Here is a 22,697-nt window from a genome sequence, read left to right as displayed (position 1 = left end):
ATGGCTAAATAATAAATTCCTCACATTCAATTATCACCCCATTGCACTTCTACTCTTTCTAAAGTAATGGAGAAATCAATTAACTGCCAACTCTTAAAACTATCTAGAAACTTTCCATCTGATCAATGATCACCAGTATGGATTCCATCAGGGCCAATCGACTGGTGATATCCTGGCTTATGTTACCCATCTATGAACAAATTCAATGGAAAAGTTTGGTGAAACTCAAGCATTTGCTCTTGACATTTCAAAGGCTTTTGACTGTGTCTGGCATAAAGATCTTCCATCTTATGGTTTTGTCAACTGTCGTTTTGTAATGAAGGTGATGGTAGCTGGGTCTCTGTCTTCTGGTTCTCCACTTATGCTGGTGTTTCCCAAAGTTCAGTTCTTTTTCCCATTCTTTCCCTGTTGTAAAATATTGGCCTTCTTCCATTGATGGGAAATCGTATGCATAGTTTTGCTGATGACAGCACATTGCATTCCACCTTCCAGTTTTAGAAATCTCACCCTGCATAAATAGCATAAACTTCTTCAATATCTACTACCAATTGCTGATCTCCAGTGGAGCAAAGATAACTTAGATTTCAATCCTTCTAAAACTCAGTCCTATCTTATATCTTGCAAAAAGGATTCTTCTGCTCCTATGTTTATCTTCAATGACACTCAGATTTCCAGACAAGATAACATATCTCTATAAGGGATTAACCTGACTTCTAATCTCTCTTGGCATAAGCACATCATAAATATTGCTTCCTCTGCATCTAAAAAACTGAGTTTTCATTTTTGCTCTCAGCATTACTTTTATTCCAAACAGATGTTCACTCTGTACAAATCGTAAATCTGCCCTACCACGAAATATTGTTCCCATATCTGGGGTGGTGCCCCCAAAATCCCCCTCAAGCTTCTAGATTCCATTCAAAAGAGGGCAGCTTGGTCAATTAATGATCCATTTCTAACAAAGTCTCTCCACTCCCTCTCTCATAGATGTTGTTTCCCCTGCATGCCTTTTCTATAGATACTTCCATGGGCACTGTTCTGAATTGGCTTCTATAATTCCCACTATCTCTTCCAAACCGCTCAGCATCCTTTTACAATCCAATTTTAAACTCGCAGAACCAACTTTTCTTCTTCATCATTTATTCCTTCAGCTTTCATTTTCTGGAAAAACCTTCATTCATATGTATTTCCTGAAAATTACAATCTACAGATATTCAAGTCTAATGTTAGGAAGCATCTTCTTTCCTCTTCTGAACCTTCAACCCATTCACAGTATTAAGTACTATAGATCCTAATACCTTTTGCGCTTGGGTTTTTTGTAAAAAAGAAAAAGAAAAAAAATTGTGCAGGTTAAGTTTATTCAGGCAACTGCTATATTCACGTAATCATTAGTTCAACTTGCCCACCAATTCAGACAGAGAGAGAGAGACACACACATATGCACATTTGTACACTAACACAAAACATACACACAGGAAATATTTGCGATTGATGTCAGCACTAAATGGGCAAGGAGATGACTTTGATGTGGACGGGGCTCCAAGCATCAATTTGGGTGGTATCACATTCAGGTGAATCTCAGTTTGGTGGGCAGACAATGCTAGAGATGGCTTAGTATTTTCAGAAGTATCATGTTAAGTGTAAACAGAACTGTTTGAAGGTGGATTATGCTGCATTCATTGGAAGGATTTGGAAGTGAGTATCTTGGATACATTCAAGGGAAAAAATTAAAGATAAATTCTTGGAGGGATGGATGGGTGAGGCAGGTAGTGGGTTTTTTTTTTTTTTTTTTGCTAATGCTGTTTACGCTTGCTTTCTTGCATAATTTGCCACTAATACTAAATATGGTGGCACTGTATCTGCTAGGTGCAATCATGCTATAACTCTGGGAAAATGATAAAAAAAAATTCAAAAAAATATATCCAATAAAATTTTTTCTATATTTAGAAAGGTACAGAAAATCACAACCAACAATTAATGCATGCTCATTATTTTTGAGATGGACCTTAGAGGTGCAGCATCACCGCTGCAGAGTTAAGTGTATCCCATCCCTGTAAAAAAAAAAAAAAAAAAAAAAAAGTCTCTCCTGTTAACAAGTGGTGAAAAAATTTTTAACCCAGGAGCTTTGAACTATCTCTCTAGGGCCGAATCGATTGATCATGTCTGGGCCGAATCGATTGATCATGTCTGGGCAGAATTGCCACTTTCAAATTTAATCCTAACTCAACATTTTTTAAAATACAAAAATAAAATCGATAAAATTCATTTTAATGTGTTCCATACCGACATTACAACAGTGATTTAATAACTCGGAATCACCACTGAGACCCCAACCCAACTCCAAAAAATATCAACTGCGACGCAACTATCAGCATAGGAAAACAGGAAGAATTCGCACAGTTCACTGGCAGGAATCAATGACCTTCTTCCATTGACTGGAAATCCTATCCATAGTTTTGCCGATGATAGCACATTGCATTCAACTTTCCATTTTGAGAAACCTTGTCCAGCTGAATCAGCTTCAAGTTCTCGAAAATCTGCTGCCAATTCCTTAAATGCCGATCTTCAGGTAATTCTCCAGTGGGGCAAAGACAACTTAGTTGATTTCAACCCTTCTAAAACTCAATCTTGTCTTATATCTCGCAAAAAGGATTCTTCTGCTCCTATGCTTATCTTTAGTGACATTCCGATTTCTAGGCAAAATGATATATCTCTTTTGGGGATTACCCTGACTTCTAATCTCTCTTGGCACAAGCACATTACAAATATTGCTTCCTCTGCATCTAAAAAACTTGGTTTTCTCTTTCGCTCTCGGCGTTACTTTTCTCCCAAACAGCTGCTCACTCTGTATAAATCGCAAATCCGCCCTGCCATGGAATATTGTTCCCACATCTGGGGTGGTGCCCCCAAAACCTCTCTCAGGCTTCTTGATTCCATTCAGAAGAGGGCAGTTAGGTTAATTAATGATTCATCTCTAACAGAGTCTCTCCACTCGCTGTCTCATAGACGCACTGTTTCTGCTGCATGCCTCTTCTACAGATACTTCCATGGGCACTGTTCTTCTGAACTGGCTTCTATAATTCCCGCTCTCTCTTTCAAAACAGTCCGAACACGTGCCGCCACCAGCCAACATCCATTTACTGTCCAACTTCAAACCCACAGAACCAACTTTTCATCTTCCTCATTTATTCATTCAACTGCCGTTTTCTGGAACAACCTTCCTTCATACATATTTCCTGAAAATTACAATCTACAGAAGTTCAAGTCCAATATCAACAAATATCTTCTTTCGTCTTCTCAACCTCCAACCCAAGCACGGTACTAAGTACTATAGGTTATAATACCTCTCGTGTTTGGGGTTCTCATAAAAAAAAAAAAAAAAAGGAAGTTGTTTCCTTATTACTATTATAAAAATATTCATTTCTTTCTTTATGTAAAGTGGTTTTGTTTATCACATAAAGTGCCTGGATTGTGGAATATGTTTGTTGGTGAGACAAGCAGGAAATTAGAGAACAATATCTCAGAGTATGAGAAGGTTGGAGGCTATCAGCACTGGCAATTTTTGTTTGTTCTGTCCTAGCAATGCATTACTGGTGTGAGAGATACAACATGCTTAACCCCATTAAGTTGGGTTTGTGGCACATTGCCATATTTTTACTATTATCAGATCAACTATCACCAGTTGATAACATAATCTCCATTCACCTAGTGGATCTCATCACTGCACAGAGATTTCTGAAAAAAAAGTCACTGTGCACTAATTCCTCTCTCTCAATGACCAGCTGAGCTCTATACAAAAGAACAGAATGTTATAATTAAAGAAAATTAATTAATTCAGGACTTATGGCACCTCTTAAAAACCTCAACAAAATGTTCTAGATTAGTGTTAGTAGTGGAAAAGGATGGATGGAAGCAAGCTTATACAGCAACAATCAAAAAAGAAAAACTATACACCTCATCTGTCCATCCCCTCTAATAATTTGCTTAATTCTTCCTTAAATTTATTCAAATTTCTAACTTCCACAACACCAAATAAAAGTTTTGTTTCAACAATCAATTACTCTCTGGTTGGCAGCAAATTTTTGCATAACCATCCTTTATCAATTTAAATTTATGTTCTTTTATGTGTGTTGTTGACATTTAGTTTACTGAATCCATTTTAAAGCCTTAAACACTTCAATCAGGTCTCCTTGCAGGTGCTTAGTTTACCGGTGCTGAAATATGCAGAAATGAATTCTTTCTTGGTAAGTGTACCTCTGTGCTCAGGTCTAATCTGTTGTGCTTCTGTGTGCCCATTCCAAGAGATCTGCACCTTTCTTAAAATGAGTCTTCCAGACACGTATGCAGTACTCATAATGTGGCCTAATCGTTGTCTTGTACAATGCAAAGAGGTGATTATTCTAGGGATAATATCCTCTTTGTTCCTGCTGGCAAAAAGTTTCTGTATATCATTAAAAAAAATCCCATGAGTTATTCTGGCAGCTGTCTGCACTGCTCTAAGAACTTCATGTTAGACTGAATAATTACCCCTAGGTTTTTTTGTTCTCCTATCTTGAGTGTGACAAATGAAAAACTATCCAATTGGTATGTTATTTTGGGATTACTGCTACCCATATGTAGTACCTTGTATTTATTAGACAATTAATACTCTCAGCTCATCTGCCTAATTTTTCTAGGTCTTGTTTCAGTAGTATGTCTTGACATTCATCATCCTTTGTATTATTTGCAAACTTAGGCACAATATGCCTACATCAATACCATTAAATATTGAAACCCATAAAGCGGCGAGCACTGACGCTTGAGGTTTGTTGTCCAATCTTGGAGGGAGGTACCATGAGTGCAATAGGTATAGGCATCCAAACTGTCAGACCACGACTGCTATGAGGTAATGGTCTGGCAGTTTGGGCCTTTTCCCCTAATATCAGCGGATGAAAGCGAAAGTATATTTAGAATAATTTGAAGACTGAATCTAGACTTATCTGTAAAGTCAAAACTGATTTCAGCTCTAGAGACAGTGTAATCTATATTAAATCAAATGCAAGTACAAGATCAAAGAGGCTGACATTCAACTGTCAAGGCTGAATGACAGCAACCATTTTTTTCTTGAGGAATCTCAAGAGACATGGAATTTTCCCAGGATAGAAAAAAAATCTTAAAATACTTTTACTTTGCCATTTATTATTAATACAAATGTTTTAAAAAAAAAAATTGCCATTTGTTTATTATTAATACAAGTGTTTAAAAAAAATGCAGCTCATTTAAACCATCTGCATTCGACGATAAAATAAAATATGAATATGAAATATTCTTATGGACAACTTTAAAATTAATTATAACAATATGTAAGTTTTCTGATCTGAAAGGTATCTGAGACTGAAACCAGATATCAAAAAATATATATATGATAATAAAAGTTATCAGTAGTAGTAACACAAATTTGCCATGTTAGAACCAGATATATAGTAACAAAACATTGAGAACATGCTGCATCTTACCTACAAGTTAGTGATCTGTAATAGATGGACAGAGAGAGTGCAAGTGTTTATACCTGGGGACTTTTTCATATTTACAATTAGCGTTAAAAAATAATCATTTGCTTTTAAAAAATAAAACTTTTTGTTTCTCTACAATTACCATTACACACTCTACATAATAATCAAGCCATCAGATTTCAAAGTTCAAATTTAATACTGCTTCAAGGAATAAAACAGTGCCCAACAGATCTATCTGAGTTAAGAATGTCTATTCAAAATTTTAAGGAATATCTACATAGTTGTCTTTTCTCAAGTGATACTGAGAGGCAACATGTTGTGAATGAGTTTGTTTAAAATCAAACGGAGTTTTTGGGCAGAGATTAATGGACTTAAAATCAAATGGAAATAAGCAAGTAATGCAAAATTAATTACTGCTATAAAAATATTTAATTTTTCAAAAAAAAAATATTTTTTTTCGGTGATCAGCAAAATAATTCTAAATGAGAATAAAAACTATTCTGTAAACTTCATTTTAATTAACACTTAATCCTTGTTTTACAGAATCATTTTCTGAACTTCACTCCAAAATTTTTATTTAATGAACTTACACAAATCACTCACCATTTGGTGTTGCAATAAATTAATTGTGTTGCTTCGTTCTTCGAGTTGCTGTTGTAAAAGGACAACTTGCCGGCGTAGATCAGCATTTTCCTGAAAGCAAAAGGTAACATTTACTTGAAGATAAGTTCTTAAACATTTTAAATTATCATAAAAGTTCAATAATCAAAAGAATCAATTATATTAATTAATGACTTACATTAGATAAAAATTGCAGAAACTTCTTGTTAATATAAGTTACATAAATAAATGCAATATTTTAGTTTATACAGATTAATGTGAAGTTGACTTTAAAATAATGAAATGTACTATATTTGCTTAGGTAATTTCATTATTGAACAGTTAATATGATGTATATGATGTCACATTACCAATATTAGATAAAAATAAAAACTGTAGTCCAAATTAAGGAGTGGTAATCCTTTCAGTATGATGCTGCTATTAAATAACATGTGAAATATTTGCACCAAAGGAAGAGATTTTTTAAGGGCATTTAATCAGTAACAAAGGAGATGATGAAATCTTAATCTAGAGAAGTTCTATATATTGTGAAATGTCTCTCCTATTCACAAGAGGGGATTAAAGGGTGAAGTGAGTCCTATAACTATATTCCTGTTGAAATCCCATTTGGACAGGAATGTAGTTATACTGCAGTCACAGTAAGGATTTGTTAAGGGGCAATCTTGTCTGACCAATCTGATTAGATACTATGATGCAGTACTACCCCAGGGGCTCACATCTGGTGAGTATGGGCTTGGCACACCCAGGGTCCTGAGCTGGATATCATCATTCTTCTCTTTCTTGGTGACTCTCTCTCTCTCTCTCTCTCTCTCTCTCTCTCTCTCTCTCTCTCTCTCTCTCTCTCTCTCAGGGTAACTCAAAATGTTTTTTGCATGATGCAGCAAAAGCACCAGGTTTCCTTGCACCATATGGCTCATAATGATAATACTGTTTAAAACAACAAAGGTATACTGATGATATGAAGAATGGCAGGGCGGTTAATCACAGTAATCACAGAATGCTACTGCAACAAGATATAGAAAAATTACACACATGGGCGAGAAATGGAAATTGAAGATTAACATTTACAAATACTGTGCATTTGAGTAGCGGTGCATAAGGTACTGTGCATATGGGTAGCAGTAATCCCAGAATAACATATCAACTATGTGGCACCACACTCAGGGTAGTGGAGAACGAAAAAGACCTGCAGGTACTTGTGCAGTCAGAAATGAAATTCTGAGTGGTGCAAATAGGCTGCTAGGTGAGTTCATGGGGTTTTGTCCATGAAAGACAAGAATTTTGCCAGCAGGGATAATAGGTAATTATACTACTATATAAGGCAATGGTAAAGCCACATCCTTAATACTGCACAAAGGTCTGAAAGCCTCATTTTAGGAAGGATGTGGATTTGTTGGAACATGTGCAAAGGGCAATAAGATTAGTGGGAAGAACAAAAGTTTTTTTTTTTTTTTTTTTAATAAAAATCCCACAAACACGTATATCAGAACCTATAGTACTTAGTACTGTGCAGGGTTGATGATTAAGAAGGTTGAAGATACCTGTTTGCATTAGACTCGAATTTGTGTAGATTTAACGTAATGTTCAGGAAATACATGTGAAAGAAGGTTGTTCCAGAAAACAGAAGTTGAAGGGATAAATGATGAAGAAGAAAAAGTCTAAGCATATCACTGGCATCTCTAATTCTTCTACTTTTCCAAACCAGTTCAAGCATGTGCTGTGAGCACATGCTCAGACTGTTTTGGAAGAGTGGAATTAGAGATGTTAATTTAGAAGAAACTGTCCATGGAAGTGTTTACAGAAAAACAGAACACCTATGTGAGAGAGAGAGAGACGCTTTGTAAGAAATGGATCATTAATTAACCTAACTGATCATGTGCCGTGAGGGGGGGGTTGTCATGAACCTGCTGGGAGCTATATATATATATTATTTGGATAACCTGTAACCATTTCAACTGATGAAGGCAGCTGCTGCTGAAAGCTATTGTTGTATGGTGGTTTTAATCTTTTTAGCACTTTTAACTACACTTTTATTTTACTGTATTTTATTTTAACCTCAGTTTATATTTTATTGTACAGACTTATTTTATATCAAAGCTTTGTTTTATTTTATTTTGTTTGAGTCAGTGTTTAGTGCATTAAAAATGAATCATTAACCTAACTGTCCTATTTTGAACTCTAAAAGCTTAAGTGAGGTTTTAGTGCACCACCCCAGATGGTCATTGAGGCTGCCACAGACATTCTCTCAAGTATTGCCATGCTGAGTTTGCTACCTACAATGCTAAAACACTGTTGGAACTGATAGTTGAGTGACACTCAAGTCAAGTGAACCTAATTTCAATGAATTCTGGTCAGTCAGTGACAGACAAATCCTCTTCTTGCACCTTCATGATGGTAGGACTGTTAGTAAACCTGGATATAACCCCCATATTCAAGTCCTGAAATTCGTCACCTAGCATACTGGAGGTGACCACCCAGGTGCAAAGTAAGCAGGAGTTGAGGTTTGGCACCCACACCACACAGAGGAATGCCACCCCTGTGTTACCAAGCAATAGTAAGTGGTAGATGACTCATCAACCGGTGAAATATCACCACTTTGCTTATAGGAGGCTTGAAGTGGTGGAACCCATGTTTAGTCTCCAGAGCAAAGCTGCAGCAACCCCGTCATCTCTACCATCATGTAGTATGATTAATGTCTTTTGAGGTCATGATGGACATCATGGCAAGTACAATTTTCATTAAATTTTGAGGGTACAGTTCTAAAACCGTGTTCACAGGCTGATCGCTAGACAGTCCACTGGACCGAATCCATTGGTAACTTTCTAGGAGACTTCCAGATCAGCTAGTGTATAATCTCACTGCCTGCCTCTACTCTGCCAGATAGTGACTGGAGGGAGTCCAAGTAGTGTGTATGCAGGGGGCATTGTCAAGGCCATGTTATGTCAAGGAGCTGGGTATATTCTTGCCATGAGTATGCCATATCGAAAAATTTCATACAGAATATCCTCGCCACCTTTTCTTACTACTGAATACATCATGAATTGTCAAACTAATAAAACAAACTTATCTGCGAAAAGATTTAAAATTCCCAAACAATTCCTCATTCATTTCACAAATATACATGGTCTCAGTTCTTAACTCAATGATGTCCATTTACATTTAGTCTGACAAATCCCATGTACTTTTACTGAAAGAATCCCAGTTATCGGTTGATTCAACCACTGCTCATATTGGTTGTCCAAATTATTCGCTGCACAATTCCCTTAGCTTCAAAGGTGGTAACTTGTGCATATGTCCATTCTGTTATTCCCTGTCAGATACTTTGTGATTTGAAATCTTCTCTTTTTGATCTTCTCTGGATTAAAATCTCTCTACCACATTCTGTCAAATTCATCTGTTGCCTCTATCGTACTCCCAACTCAACTAAATCACTTGGAACTCTGACTTCCTCTTTGAAACTTTACTTTCTCCAGTCCAACAGTGAGGAAATTTTCCTTGATTTTAATGTTCACAACTCCAACTGGCTTCTGCTTTTTAATCACACAGACACAGGTGATCAAGATGCTGAGGCATTTGCAATTACTAATGACTTCACACAGATTGTTCATTTACCTACCAGAATACCAGACAATCCAAACTACGCTGCCAACATGCTTGATTTTTTTTCTCACAAACAACCTCTCTAAGTACACGATCAAAGTGAGTGGTCCTTTAGAAATCTCAGATCACAATTTGGTGATTGTCTCTTCTCCAATGGAGCCTTTATCTCATGGCTATTGCCAACCTCGTGTTGTTTGGCATTACAAGGATGCAAAATGGAATGACTTGTGTGATTTCTTTTCTTCTTTTCCTTGGTTGGATTACTGTTTCAAAACTTTTGATGTAAATGTTTGCTCAGATTGTGTCAGTGAAATTATTCTTGTAGGAATGGAATCCTTCATTCCACACTCCACTTTAAAATATCGTCCTTTAAACCTTGGTTTTCCAATAAATGTGCTAAGACTGTTCAAGAGAAGAATGTTGTATATCGTAATTGGCTTGTTTCCAATTCTTCAGTTTCATTTTCTGATTACACCAAAGCTCGTAACAACTATAAAGCAGTTATTAATCAGTCCAAACTAGATTTTTAACAGGCTAAGAGTAGAAAACTTGCTTCTTGCTCTAATGGTAGCCAAGTATTCTGATTTCTAGCCAAAGCTATTGGCTGCAACTTTTGCCCATCTCTGCTCCCACCTCTGTCAAAACCAGATGGTTCTGTTGTCACTTCAGCCAAGGATAGAATCCCATTTTTCAGCTAGCATCCCATTATTCTTCCAACTCATGTATTAATGATCTTCGTAAAACACCTCCCACCATGCTCCATTCAATGCCTCCTGTGGTCTTCCATCAAAAGGATGTCAGAAGAATTGACAAAACTTGATGCTCAGAAAGCTCCTGGTCCTGATGGTATTTCTCCACTTGTTCTCGAAATCTGTGCTCCTGAACTTTCTCCTGTTATTTGCCACCTTTTTTCACTTTCTTATTCCAAAGGTGTCTTTCCTTCTGCTTGGAAATTTGTTCATATCCAGCCAGTTCCTAAAAAGGGTGACAAATCCTTCCCATCCAATTATCGTCCCATTGCAATTACTTCTACTCTTTCTAAAGTAATGGAGTAAAATCACTTAACTGCCAACTCTTAAACTACTTAGAAACTTCCGTATGATCAATGATCACCAATATGGATTCCGTCAGTGTCAACCCACTGGTGATATTGTAGCTTATGTTACCCATTTATGGACAAATTCAGTGGAAAAGTTCAGTGAAACACAAGCAGTTGCTCTTGACATCTCAAAGTCTTTGGATTGTGTTTGGCATAAAGGTCTTCTAAACAAGCTTCCATCTTATGGTTTGCCAACTGTTTTTTATAATTGGTTATCCAGTTTTCTCTCTGATCGCTCACTGGGGTGATAGTAGATGGTTCTCTGTCTTCTAACTTCTCCACTAATGCTGGTGTCCCCCAAGGTCAGTTCTTTCCACCACTCTTTTCCTCTTGTATTATTATTATTAGACATATGGTACAAGGAAGCCTGAGGCTTATGTTGCACCAGCCAAAAAAAAAAAAAAAATTCCCAAATTACCCCCTGTGTGTGAGAGAGAGAGAGAGAGAGAGAAGTAGAAAGGCATCACCAAGAGAGAGAAGAATGATGATATCCAGCTCAGGACCCTGGGTTTTCCAAGCCCATACTCACCAGATGTGAGACTGACTGGAAATCCTATCCATAGTTTTACCAATGATAGCACATTGCATTCCACTTTCTAGTTTGAGAAACCTTGCCCTGCTCAATCAGATTCAACTTCTCATATATCCACTACTAATTCCTTAAATGCCAATCTCCAGTGGGGCAAAGACAACTTACTTGATTTCAATCCTTCTAAAACTCAGTCTTGTCTTATATCTTGCAAAAAAGGATTCTTCTGCTCTTATGCTTATCTTTGGTGACCCTCTGATTTCTAGGCAAGATGATATATCTCTTTGGGGATTATCTTCACTTCTAATTTGTCTTGGCACAAGCACATTAAAAAATATTTCTTCCTCTGCATCAAAAAAAGTTAGTTTTTCTCTTTCGCTCTCAGTGCTACTTTTCTTCCAAACAGGTGTTCAATTCTGTACAAACCCAAATCCACCCTACAATGGAATATCGTTCTCACATCTGGGGCTGTGCCCCCAAACCTCTCTCAAGCTTCTAGATTCCATTCAAAGGAGGGCAGTTGGTTAATTAATGACTCATCTCTTATGGAGTCTCTCCATTCGCTGTCTCATAGACATACTGTTTCTGCTGCATGCCTTGCCTTTTCTACAGATACTTCCATGGGCACTGTTCTTCTAAATTGGCTTCTATAATTCCCGCTCTCTCTTTCAAAACAGTCTGAACATGTGCCACCACCAGCCAACATCCATTTGCTGTCCAACTTCAAACTCACAGAAGCAACTTTTCATTTTCCTCATTTATTCATTCAACTGCCGTTTTCTGGAACAATCTTCTTTCGTACGTATTTCCCGAAAATTACAGTCCACAGAAGTTCAAGTCTAATGTCAACAAATATCTTCTTTTGTCTTCTCAACCTCCAACCCAAGCACGGTACTAAGTACTACAGGTTCTAATAACTCTCGTGTTTGGGGGTTTCATAAAAAAAATAAAAATAAACTAGAAACTAGGCACCTGTGAGCATATCTGATTGGAGTCTTTAAGACTTTGAATGTACTGAATAAACTAAATGCTGATGGCATCCTTACTGTTGCTCAGACAACACATATAATGGGCATAAATTTAAATTGAGAAAGGATGATTGTATTACAGATGTGCAAAAAATTGCTTTCAGCCAGAAAGCAACTGACTGCTAGAACAAATTTCATTCTGGTGTTGCAGCAGTAGGTAGTCTGAATAAATTTAAGGAAGGATTAGATAAATTAGAGAGGATGGGCAGGTGATGTGGGATTTTTTTTTTTTTTTTTTTTTGCTGACATTGTATAGGCTTGCTTCTTTGCAAATTTACCACTATTATGCTAACTGTATTTTGGCTACATCAGGATAAGGAGACTCCTTAAATATGGTGCACTAATTGTGTAGTACATTTCAGAGGCTAATTAAAAAATAAATGCTAAAGTATCACTGCCATTCACTATTCTCATTGTATGGAGAACCAAACAATCATGTCAAATGTCTGTTATTTTTGCATAACTAAAATTGAAGGATGGAAAGGAAAAACAGAAACAAAACGAAGCATCCAAATATTGTCATTCACTAGACCAGTTAATCAGCATGACAAACTGACTGTTTCCATTCCTTAAGAAACCAGGTCATTAAAAGAGGATAAACACAGATAACCCAATGAAAACAGTCCACATGAGCTCTGAAACAAAATATGATTGCTCATGCCTCATCTTATAACTCAAATCTTATGTGTAAATTTAAATCTATCTGAAGTACAGAAAAAGTCTTTGGATCTCACCTGAAGGGATGGAATTTACTGCAATAAGATGCAACTATAGCTTTAAATGACAAAGAGCTTTCTTCATATTTTGCTATGGAAGATTCATCTTGCTATTATAATGATGGTAATAGATGTCCTTGGAAGAAAACGTAAACCAAAAGAATGGACGTTGTTCCCAAACTCTTTAAAATTAAGTCTATAAACTGTTACTCCACAATGGAAACATATCGATTTACACAAATCAGTCATACTATTCACATGAAAGAATTTTATGAGAACACGAAACTTCTCTTAAGGAAAGTACAGTAAGATAAACACAAGATCTAGAGATTTCAAATTAATCAGAATCCTTTTGGTATACAACCTGGCTATACAAAATGTAGGGGGTTTTTTTTGTGAAAGTGGGACAGTCAAGCCAAACTATTCATTATGAAACAGATTAGACAGCCTCATATAAACTTTGTATGTGGAAAGAAAAAGGTCATCCATAAGCCACTTGATTGAACAAACCTATTTTTTAACAATGCTTCACATAAATTGGATCTAATGAACAAGTTTGTAAAAGCTATGGGCAGAAATGGAGATGATTTTCAGTATTTAAAACTTGTTTCCACACATTAAGATGCCAAAATTAAAGAAGATGCATTCAATGTCCACAGATATGAAAGTTATTGAAAGATGAATAAATGGAATTCCTTCAAGAAAATTTGTGAACATTTTTTTGGCAACAACAACAGATCAGATAATTATAAAATCTTGATCATAAATTTATTACAAACCTACTAAACTCTCTGTTGTGTATGTCTCTAAAAATACACTTACTCCATTCCCATTTACTTCCAGTTAATCTTGGATACATTAGTGATAAATGGAGTAAACAGTTTATCAAGATACTGCTACCATGTGGCTAGTATATGCCAGCAGCCTATTCCTAAGCATTGATCAGAGAGGCCTCTGATCACACGAAAAGTAAATGCAAATTAAAAAAAAAAATTAATTAATTTGCTTCTAAAAAAAATTGTGAAATTTTATTAAAAACGTCACTAAGTGTAACCTGCATTCCTCTAAATCTGTGGCTGCTAGGCAATATCTAACTTCAAATCTGGATTTAGCTCCTTAAAAGCTATGGGATAGTTTTCCCCCCCTCTTAAAATATGATATGAAAGCATAATTGTTTCCAGTGTTATTTTATAGAAAAATCAAAATTTTCAGATACCTGAACTATAGTTGTAATGCTACATTGTCTTTGTTCCTCATGAGGGGATTCTAAACTAAGAACATTTGGGCCATCAGCATAAGCAAGTGTATGATATAACATGCTCTAAAAAAAAGAACGGATTTTACATTATTATAACATTTACTTAAGAAAAGAACAAGCAAAAATTTCAAACACTATAAGTGAGTATTAAAAATACATAAGAAAGAAAATGCAAAAAAAGATGCAAACCGAATGGTAACACAGTTACCATTCGGTTTGCATCTTTTTTGCATTTTCAACTTTCCTCAACTTGATTCAAAAATCATTTTGCTCACCCTGAAGAAATTCACCATGCTGCTTCACGTGTGCTGCACATTTGGAAATACCTTATATATGATATCATCTAACTTTCAAGTTAAATATAACACCAAATAATTTTTATTAATACTCAAGAGAAAGCAGCTCCCTTTCCTGTTATGAAACAAACCATACAAACAAAAAAATTCCAAAATATCAATGAAAAAAAATATATATTAACTTGTAACCTTCTTCCATCCTTGTGCTATTTGTCCACAAATACTTACTTACTCCACACCACTACAGTCCTTGAAGAACCTTGGCCCCCTCAATGATTTTCCTCCAGCTGTCACTGGCAACTGTTCTCCATCGTCTCATCCTACGTTGTTGTGGGTCAGTCTCTATATCATCCACTGGCCTCCTTCCTCCCGATTGCCCTTCCATTGCTTTCCTTGGCTAACTGTTTTCCTCCATTCATATCATGTGGCCTGCCCATCTAAGTCTTGCTCTTTATCACTCCTACTACATCCGGTTCTCCATACATACAGTTCCTTGAACTCTTAGTTTGTCCTTATTTTCCACTCTTCCCCGACTTTTACGGAGCCAAAGATTTTCCTTAGTATCTTCCTTTCCCACACATTTAAAGATTTTTTGTCCTTTTTTAAGCACCCATGTTTCACTAGCATAAGTCACAACAGGTCATACCAAAATTAGTGTTTTGTATAACACTAATTTCGTTCTTCTAGAGAGCAGTTTTGGTCGAAAGTGTTTCTGCAGAGAAAGATAGCATCTATTACCAGCATTAAAACAGTCCTGAATTTCTGGGGTGTTACTACTATCATGTTGAATCATAGCTCCCAGATATTTGAAGGATTCTGTTGTGCTGAAACTATGTTTTGCCGTTTGCCAGATCTGTTGGGTACTTTCTCTCCCCTTCCCACCTGTGATCATAAACTTCATTTTATTTTCATTTACCTTCAACCCAACCCTTTCTGCTTCTTTCTCCAACTCTTCTATAGCTGTCCTCAGAATATGCGGGTTTCTTGCAGTCATCACTACATCATCTGCATAGCCTAAGTGCTGGTAGAGTCTGTTATATATGATCCCATTGGAGCTGGTGGTGGTGGCGGCCGATACTTTCCTCATAACCCTCTCCAATACAAAGTTGAAAAGGACCAGCGACAAAGGGTCCCCTTGTCTCAGCCCTCTCCTCACTTCGGACTCAGAGAGATTCCTTTGCACCTTGCACTTGCTTCCTTCCAGCATGATCTTTGTCAGCCTTACTAGCTTTTTTGGTATGCTCAGGCTTCCCATCAATTTCAATTGCTCCACTCTATCCACACTATCACATGTCATGCTGAAATCAATATGTCCACAAATAACTGCTAATAGATCATTTAACCACTGACTTTTTTTTCCCCATATGTCTCCTAATCTTTCCAGTAATAACTAATAAAAAATAACATTAGTATAGCATTGGGTATTTTAAATTGAACACAGTAAATGAATTTACTGTGTTCAATTTCAATCATGGGTATCTTTCTGCTCCCACTGAAGACTAGCGCCAAGTATTCATCATTATGGCTTGGACTTACATTCAACTTAGAGACAAATACTGTCATTTACCATTCTGCTTAAGCTGCTAATATTTAAAAAATATTTTGGCAACTTAGCCAAAACCATGGATAATGGTATTGTCACTGAAGACAGAAGCCAAACAATGTTTGGCTTCTGTCTTCAGTGAAAGCAGGATTCCCACAATTTAAAATAATACAGTAAAGCACAAATTTTATTAGAAAATAACATGCCAATAAAAGTTTACCATCTTACTTTTACCTTGAAGTTTCACATTCATTATTGGCAATTTGTGTTGTTATTTTATATTTTAAAATGTGCTATTGCAGATTTCATTAATTTTAACTAGAAAGTTAAAATTAATTCATTATGAGAACCACTAGAAACAGGTCAGTGAAAAGAAGTTATGCTTGGTATGAAATTACATATTTTAAAATATTTTGAAGTTTGTGAATGTTCAGTGGATAATGCTAAAGCATTTGATTTGCAAACCAACAATAGTGAGAATAGTTAAGGACCGATAAAATAAAAAAATTTGGAAATTTTATCAGCATTCTTCATAATTGTAGTAATAGTCAATGAAGGGATATTCATAGCCCTACACACATTAGGGCAGCTTTCACCAGCTTCCATCCTCCATATAACCTCCATCTTATTTTCCAATGTGATAGATCGACGTGCCTTTTACACACTTTCATTTACACTAGAATTCACTGAACTTCTTTTAGCAGACATGGCGTCTCTTTATTCTATTAAATTAAAAACTTTATAACACAATTGGCAAAAACTGCACATGGCTATCACTATTATAAATTATTATTTAATCTATTAATAGAACAATCAATAAAAATTGTTAGCGTAATAAATTTCCAACACTTGTAAATGGTGTAAACAACCACCAACTAAATGCTTCAACTGCATGGACTTTACCACCAGCATCCACGAATGGCTACTTTGAGGGTGGGAAGCTTTCTCATCTCTGATATGGACGCGCTAATCGCTGATTGACTCAGATTGTTCTTGATCATGTGAACAGTGCATGATGCATAGTATAGTACAATGCTGATAAATTTTATCTGACAATTTTACACTTTCAATTTATAAAAAAAAATTTTTAAAAATTTAAAAACTGCAAAAATAAATAAATAAAAAGGCCTTGTGGTTAGTTATTAGTGCTATTGTGAATCAGCACAAATCAGACCAGTGCAAAATGAGGGCTACCTGTAATTGGTTTGTCCTTATTAATATTGACATTATCATCAGCCAGCATAAAGGAATGTAACGAGAAAGAGAAACATCAACAGACTTGAATTGGCACATGTTGGATCACAGGTACCTCTCAGGAAGCATGCTCACTGGATAATATCCATATGGGGAGGAAGTCAAGGGGAGTGCATGCATTTAATATTGACAGAAATTTTGTTAAAAATAACTTAATAACAAATTATGTTACAATGTTTCTAACTCTCTGACATCCTAATGATTTTACTGCATCTTCAACTAAACTTAAATCTGACTTATTAGCATCTTACATTTCCTCTATCTGCCACATTAATAATCTTGGTAAATCTTCTGTTACCAATACATCTATTTAATGCTCCCCTTGGTTCCAATGCACTTCTCACTTTTTCTTAAAAAGAGTGTTCCAAGGTTAACTCCTCCTTGATGTTGCCTTTTTACACCCTTATTTCACTGATGTTTCCCCTGCTTCATGGAAGTTTACTTAAATCCAGCCAACTCCTAAAAAAAATTCTCTCTCTCTCTCTCTCTCTCTCTCTCTCTCTCTCTCTCTCTCTCTCTCTCCCCCCCCTCTCTCCCTCTCCCTCCCCTTTCCAACTGTCATCCTACCACATAGACCTCAATCCCCCTCCACAGTAATGGAGAAAATACAACACACATCTACCATTAACTGTTACGTTATCTAAAAACCTTCCATCTAGTTATAACTAACAGAAATTATCAATACCAACCTATTGGTGAAAATTTATGTTACTCTTTTGTACACAATGTATTTCCTGAAAATTACAGTCTACAGAAGTTCAAGTCTACAGAAGTCCAATGTCAACAAATATCTTCTTTCGTCTTCTCAACCTCCAACTCAAGCACGGTACTAAGTACTATAGGTTCTAACACCTCTCGTGTTTGGGGTTTACATAAAAAAAAAAGACAAATTCCATGGAAAATTGGATAAACTGAAGGTGGCTGCTCATAGCATTTTCTATGGCTTTTAACTGAAATTGGCATAGATTAGATTATCTGGATCTATGCCAATGATATTGGCATAGATCCAGATTAACTGTAACTGGAGTGAGGGTTTACTGTATTATTTTAAAGAGATGGAAAGTAAAAAGGAAAAAGATAACAGGCAATGATAAAACATAAAAACAAAATTAAAATAGGCATATTAAGATAAGCAAAAGCACATCTCTGTAATACCTCATGCTGTTAAAGCAAAAATGAAAATGTGCAAAATAAAAAATGTGAAAAAAAAAACTAAGTTCACAAATGATAACAGTGATCTTGTCTTCATATAATTGCATCATTAGCATAAGAGATGTAATGAGTAAGAGAAACACCTTTCTCATTCAACATGTCACAAACCTTCAAAAGGTTTGTGACATGTTGAATCACAGGTCCCTCTCAGGACATAGGAAACATGCTCACTGGATAATATCCATATGGGGAGGAAATCAAGGGGAATGCATGAATTTAATATTGACAGAAATTTTGTTAAAAAGAACTTAATAGCTAATATTTTGTTATGTTTGAAGTAGTTTGATTAAAGGAAGTTTAATAAGTTAACCACATTTATAATGGTTCTTTAAAGTGGCATAAATGGATAATTTGGTGTTGCCATAATTTGAAGACAAAAGTTTTAACCATTTCTTATGCAAAATTCCAATTAGTCTTCATAGCAGAATAATAATCCTATCATTCATGCACAATCAGAACAAACATTAATACAGGGATTTCATTAAACCAAAGTTTCACTGGTTTTTTTTTTTTTTTTTCACTTACCAACATACTGAGTCTGCAGTTAATAAAAGAAACAGTAACACATCAATCAAGATGTAAACATTATTTATATGATCTCATTCCCAGACATCTGAGATGTTAAAACATAATGAATATTGATCTCATAGATCAGTATGCCTATTGTCTCAAAAATCCATGCTAATTATCACATAACGCTGAGTGTCTTCAATTTGCTGCAATGCTACAGAGTCAAAGAGATCAAGGTATGTAATGACAGCACAAAGGATAACCTCCCACCCGTGCAAAAAAAAAAAGAAAAATCAAGCCAGCCTTCAACCAGCAAGATCGTGGCAAGAATCTTTAAGGATTCAGAAAGGTTGATTCTCATCGATAACACCATTTAACTTGGGCTAGAAAATCATGAACCATCCAACTTAAAGTCAAATTTAGCCTCACATGATTATTACTGGGGTTTAGAGGGGAACAGGTATCCTGTGTGTTATCAGACACTCAGCCTAAAACACTGATGGATCCAATATCTCTCTATTACAAAAGATTTAGGAGAAGTCCGGTTGGCCTGCCTCCCTAAAACCCACTCATGCACACCTTCTCGATGGTAAGCCCTGTTACGTCACTTAGGTGGCAACGAATGTGTAGAGTGGTTCTCTTCAAGACGCCTGGTCAGCATGAAGAGGATAAGACCAAACCCTCCAGCATATGACAGCACAACAATACAAATGTCCCTCAGTCCCCAGCAGCTTTCACTCTCCCTCTTACGGCAGCGAGAGGATCACAGTGGAAGCAGAGGGTGCTAAGAATCTCTGGGTACAACCAGGCTGCCATGCACGGAAACTGAACTTGGCCTGTTATAACGCATGATCACTCATCGGTGAAGACAGGATATTAGAGCTGGAAACGGAATTAGAAAATGTGAATTGGAATATCATCGGTTTGGCTGAAACAAGAAGAAATGAATCACTTATAAGTTTATCAAGTGGAAATCTGCTGTACACCAATGGAAACAGTGAAAGGAGTGAAGGTGGAGTTGGGTTTCTGGTCCATAAAGATTTTAAAAACAACATTTTGGAATTCAAAAGTACATCAACAAGAGTGTCAAGACTAATACTCAAGATTTCTAAGAGGTACAATCTAAAGATTATAATGATTTATGCACCAACATCGAGCCATGATGATGAAGAGGGTGAAGAAATGTACACCGAAATTGAGTCTTCTAGATGAGCAGAAAACCCACTACACTATTATTATGAGGGACTTCAATGCTAAGGTTGGAAAAAGGCAAAACAGCGCAGAAAGAGGAACTATACGAAATTTTGGAATTGGTGAAAGAAATAAAAGAGGTGAAAGACTTGTGAAATTTGCAGAATCTCAAGGACTGTCAGTAATGAACACTTTTTTCAAGAAAAGGGTGAACAGAAAATGGACATGGAAGAGTCCAAATGGATTAACAACTAATGAAATCGACTTCATCCTCACTAACAGAAGATATATTGTGAATGATGTTACCGTCCTGAATAAGGTAAATGTTGGAAGTGATCACAGAATGGTAAGATGTACACTTGATACAGAGGTAGGAAAGGAAAGGAAAAAAACTGACTTGAGTAAATAATACAAAGGTCTTTGAGATAATAGAGGAGGAGAAAAAGCAGTATGTACTGGAACTTAAGAACAAGTTTGAGCTTCTGCAGACTGCTCAGGACCAAGATATCGACGAGGAATATTACAACTTTCTGAAAGTGATAAAGCCCAAGAAACCTATAGGGAAACAGAAATCCAAAGAAGAAAAAATTAGTCAAGAAACACTTGTCATGATGAACCGAAGACACAAATGAAGAGCAAGAAAAACACTGACAGGGAGAAAATTGAGTATACTGAGTTATGCAAAGCCATTAGAAAGAGACTCAGAGAGGACATAAGATTTAACACAAGAAAAGTAGAACAAGCATTAAGGGAAAACAAAGGATTTAAATCAACAGCCATGAGCAGTAATACAGAAAGACAAATGATACAGAAACTGAAGAATAGCGATGGTGTACTTATAAACAGCAGAGAAGGCATAATTCAAATAGCAGAAGACTACTATAGAGAATTATACAAAGAGCGAGGGAATGATACCAGCAGTGGGGAAGATGGATTGCAAAGTAGCAATACATACGACATACCCGATATTCTTCCTGATGAGGTAGAACATGCATTGAAGAAAATGAAGAATCGGAAAGACCCGGGGGAAGATGAAGTTACTGTAGAGTTGTTAAAATTGGGAGGAAGAGACATAACACAAAAACTGGCAAGGCTCTTCACAAAGTGCATTAGAAAAGGTGTGATGCCTAAGCAGTGGAATAATGCAATCATAGTTTTGCTGCATAAGAAAGGAGATAAATCAGAAATTGGAAATTATAGACCAATTAGCTTGTTATCCCACATCTACAAGTTGTTCACAAGGGTCATTACTAACAGATTAGAAAGAATACTTGATGAGAATCAACCAAAAGAGCAAGCTGGCTTTAGGACAGGATTCTGAACTATGGATCACCTTCACGTAATATCACAGCTAATGGAGAAAGCAAATGAATATAAAACACCATTATGTCTGGCATTTGTGGATTATGAAAAGGCATTTGACTCCATACAGCATAAGGCAATGTTTCGGGCACTGGAAAGACAAGGCATAGATACCCCATATATTATGATTTTGAAGGAAATATATGAGAGTGCTACCTCCTTTATTAGACTAGACAAAGACAGTAGCAAATTTAAAATCGAGAAAGGAGTTCGACAAGGAGACACAATATCTCCGAAGCTGTTTACTGCTGCCCTTGAGGAAACTTTCAGAAGATTAGACTGGTTGCAGAAAGGAGTCAATGTGAACGGAGAGTACCTAAACCATTTACGATTTGCAGATGACATTGTGGTTATAAGCCACGATCCCAAAGAATTAGAGGAAAATCTTAATCAGTTATGCACAGTTAGTAAGGATTTTGGACTAAATATGAATATGGCTAAAACAAAAGTAATGATGAACAAGTATGCCACGGAAAGGGAAATAATGATTGAAGGGGCAGTAATTGGAAAAGTCGAGTCATATACTTATCTGGGACAAGTTATTAGCTGTAATAATGATAAATGGCTGGAAGTCATGAGAAGAATAAATTTTGGATGGATAGCATTCAGGAAATATAGTCACATACTGAAGAGCAATATCCCAGTTTGTCTGAAACGTAAAATAATGAATCAATGTACACTCCCCACCATGACTTATGGAAGTGAAACTTGAGCACTCACCAAAAGAATGGAAGAGAAGCTAAGAACTACACAGCGAAGAATGGAACGAATTATATTGGGAATCAGACTGTTAGATAAGAAGAGAAACACATGGATTAGGCAGCAAAGTCAAATAAAGGACATTCTTATCAAAACTAAAGAACTAAAATGGTCTTGGGCAGGACACATAGCTCGAAGACATGATGACAGATGGACTAAGAAAATAACAGAAAACCTGGAAGACAAAGGCGGAGATGGATAGATGAAATTCATGAGTTTTTGGGTAGTCA

General features: G+C 36.2%; 1 protein-coding gene across 1 annotated transcript in view; it reads right to left on the bottom strand.

Annotated features, from left to right (window-relative positions):
- The window catches only part of LOC150089748 (uncharacterized), a 148,805-nt gene that overhangs the window by 65,755 nt on the left and 60,353 nt on the right, over positions 1 to 22,697 (bottom strand). Inside the window, exons 5-6 of the mRNA XM_090390088.1 lie at positions 14,299 to 14,403; positions 6,093 to 6,182 (exon numbers count right to left, since the gene is read on the bottom strand). Of these exons, the coding sequence (XP_090246214.1) occupies positions 6,093 to 6,182; positions 14,299 to 14,403 (195 nt within the window). The remainder of the gene's footprint in view (positions 1 to 6,092; positions 6,183 to 14,298; positions 14,404 to 22,697) is intronic.

Source organism: Mastigoproctus giganteus, chromosome 2 (assembly GCF_048544385.1).
Source record: "Mastigoproctus giganteus isolate SK-2022 chromosome 2, ASM4854438v1, whole genome shotgun sequence".
Lineage (NCBI taxonomy): Eukaryota > Metazoa > Arthropoda > Arachnida > Uropygi > Thelyphonidae > Mastigoproctus > Mastigoproctus giganteus.
Note: the sequence above shows the minus strand (reverse complement) of the source record. Positions and strands in the feature narration are given on the sequence as shown.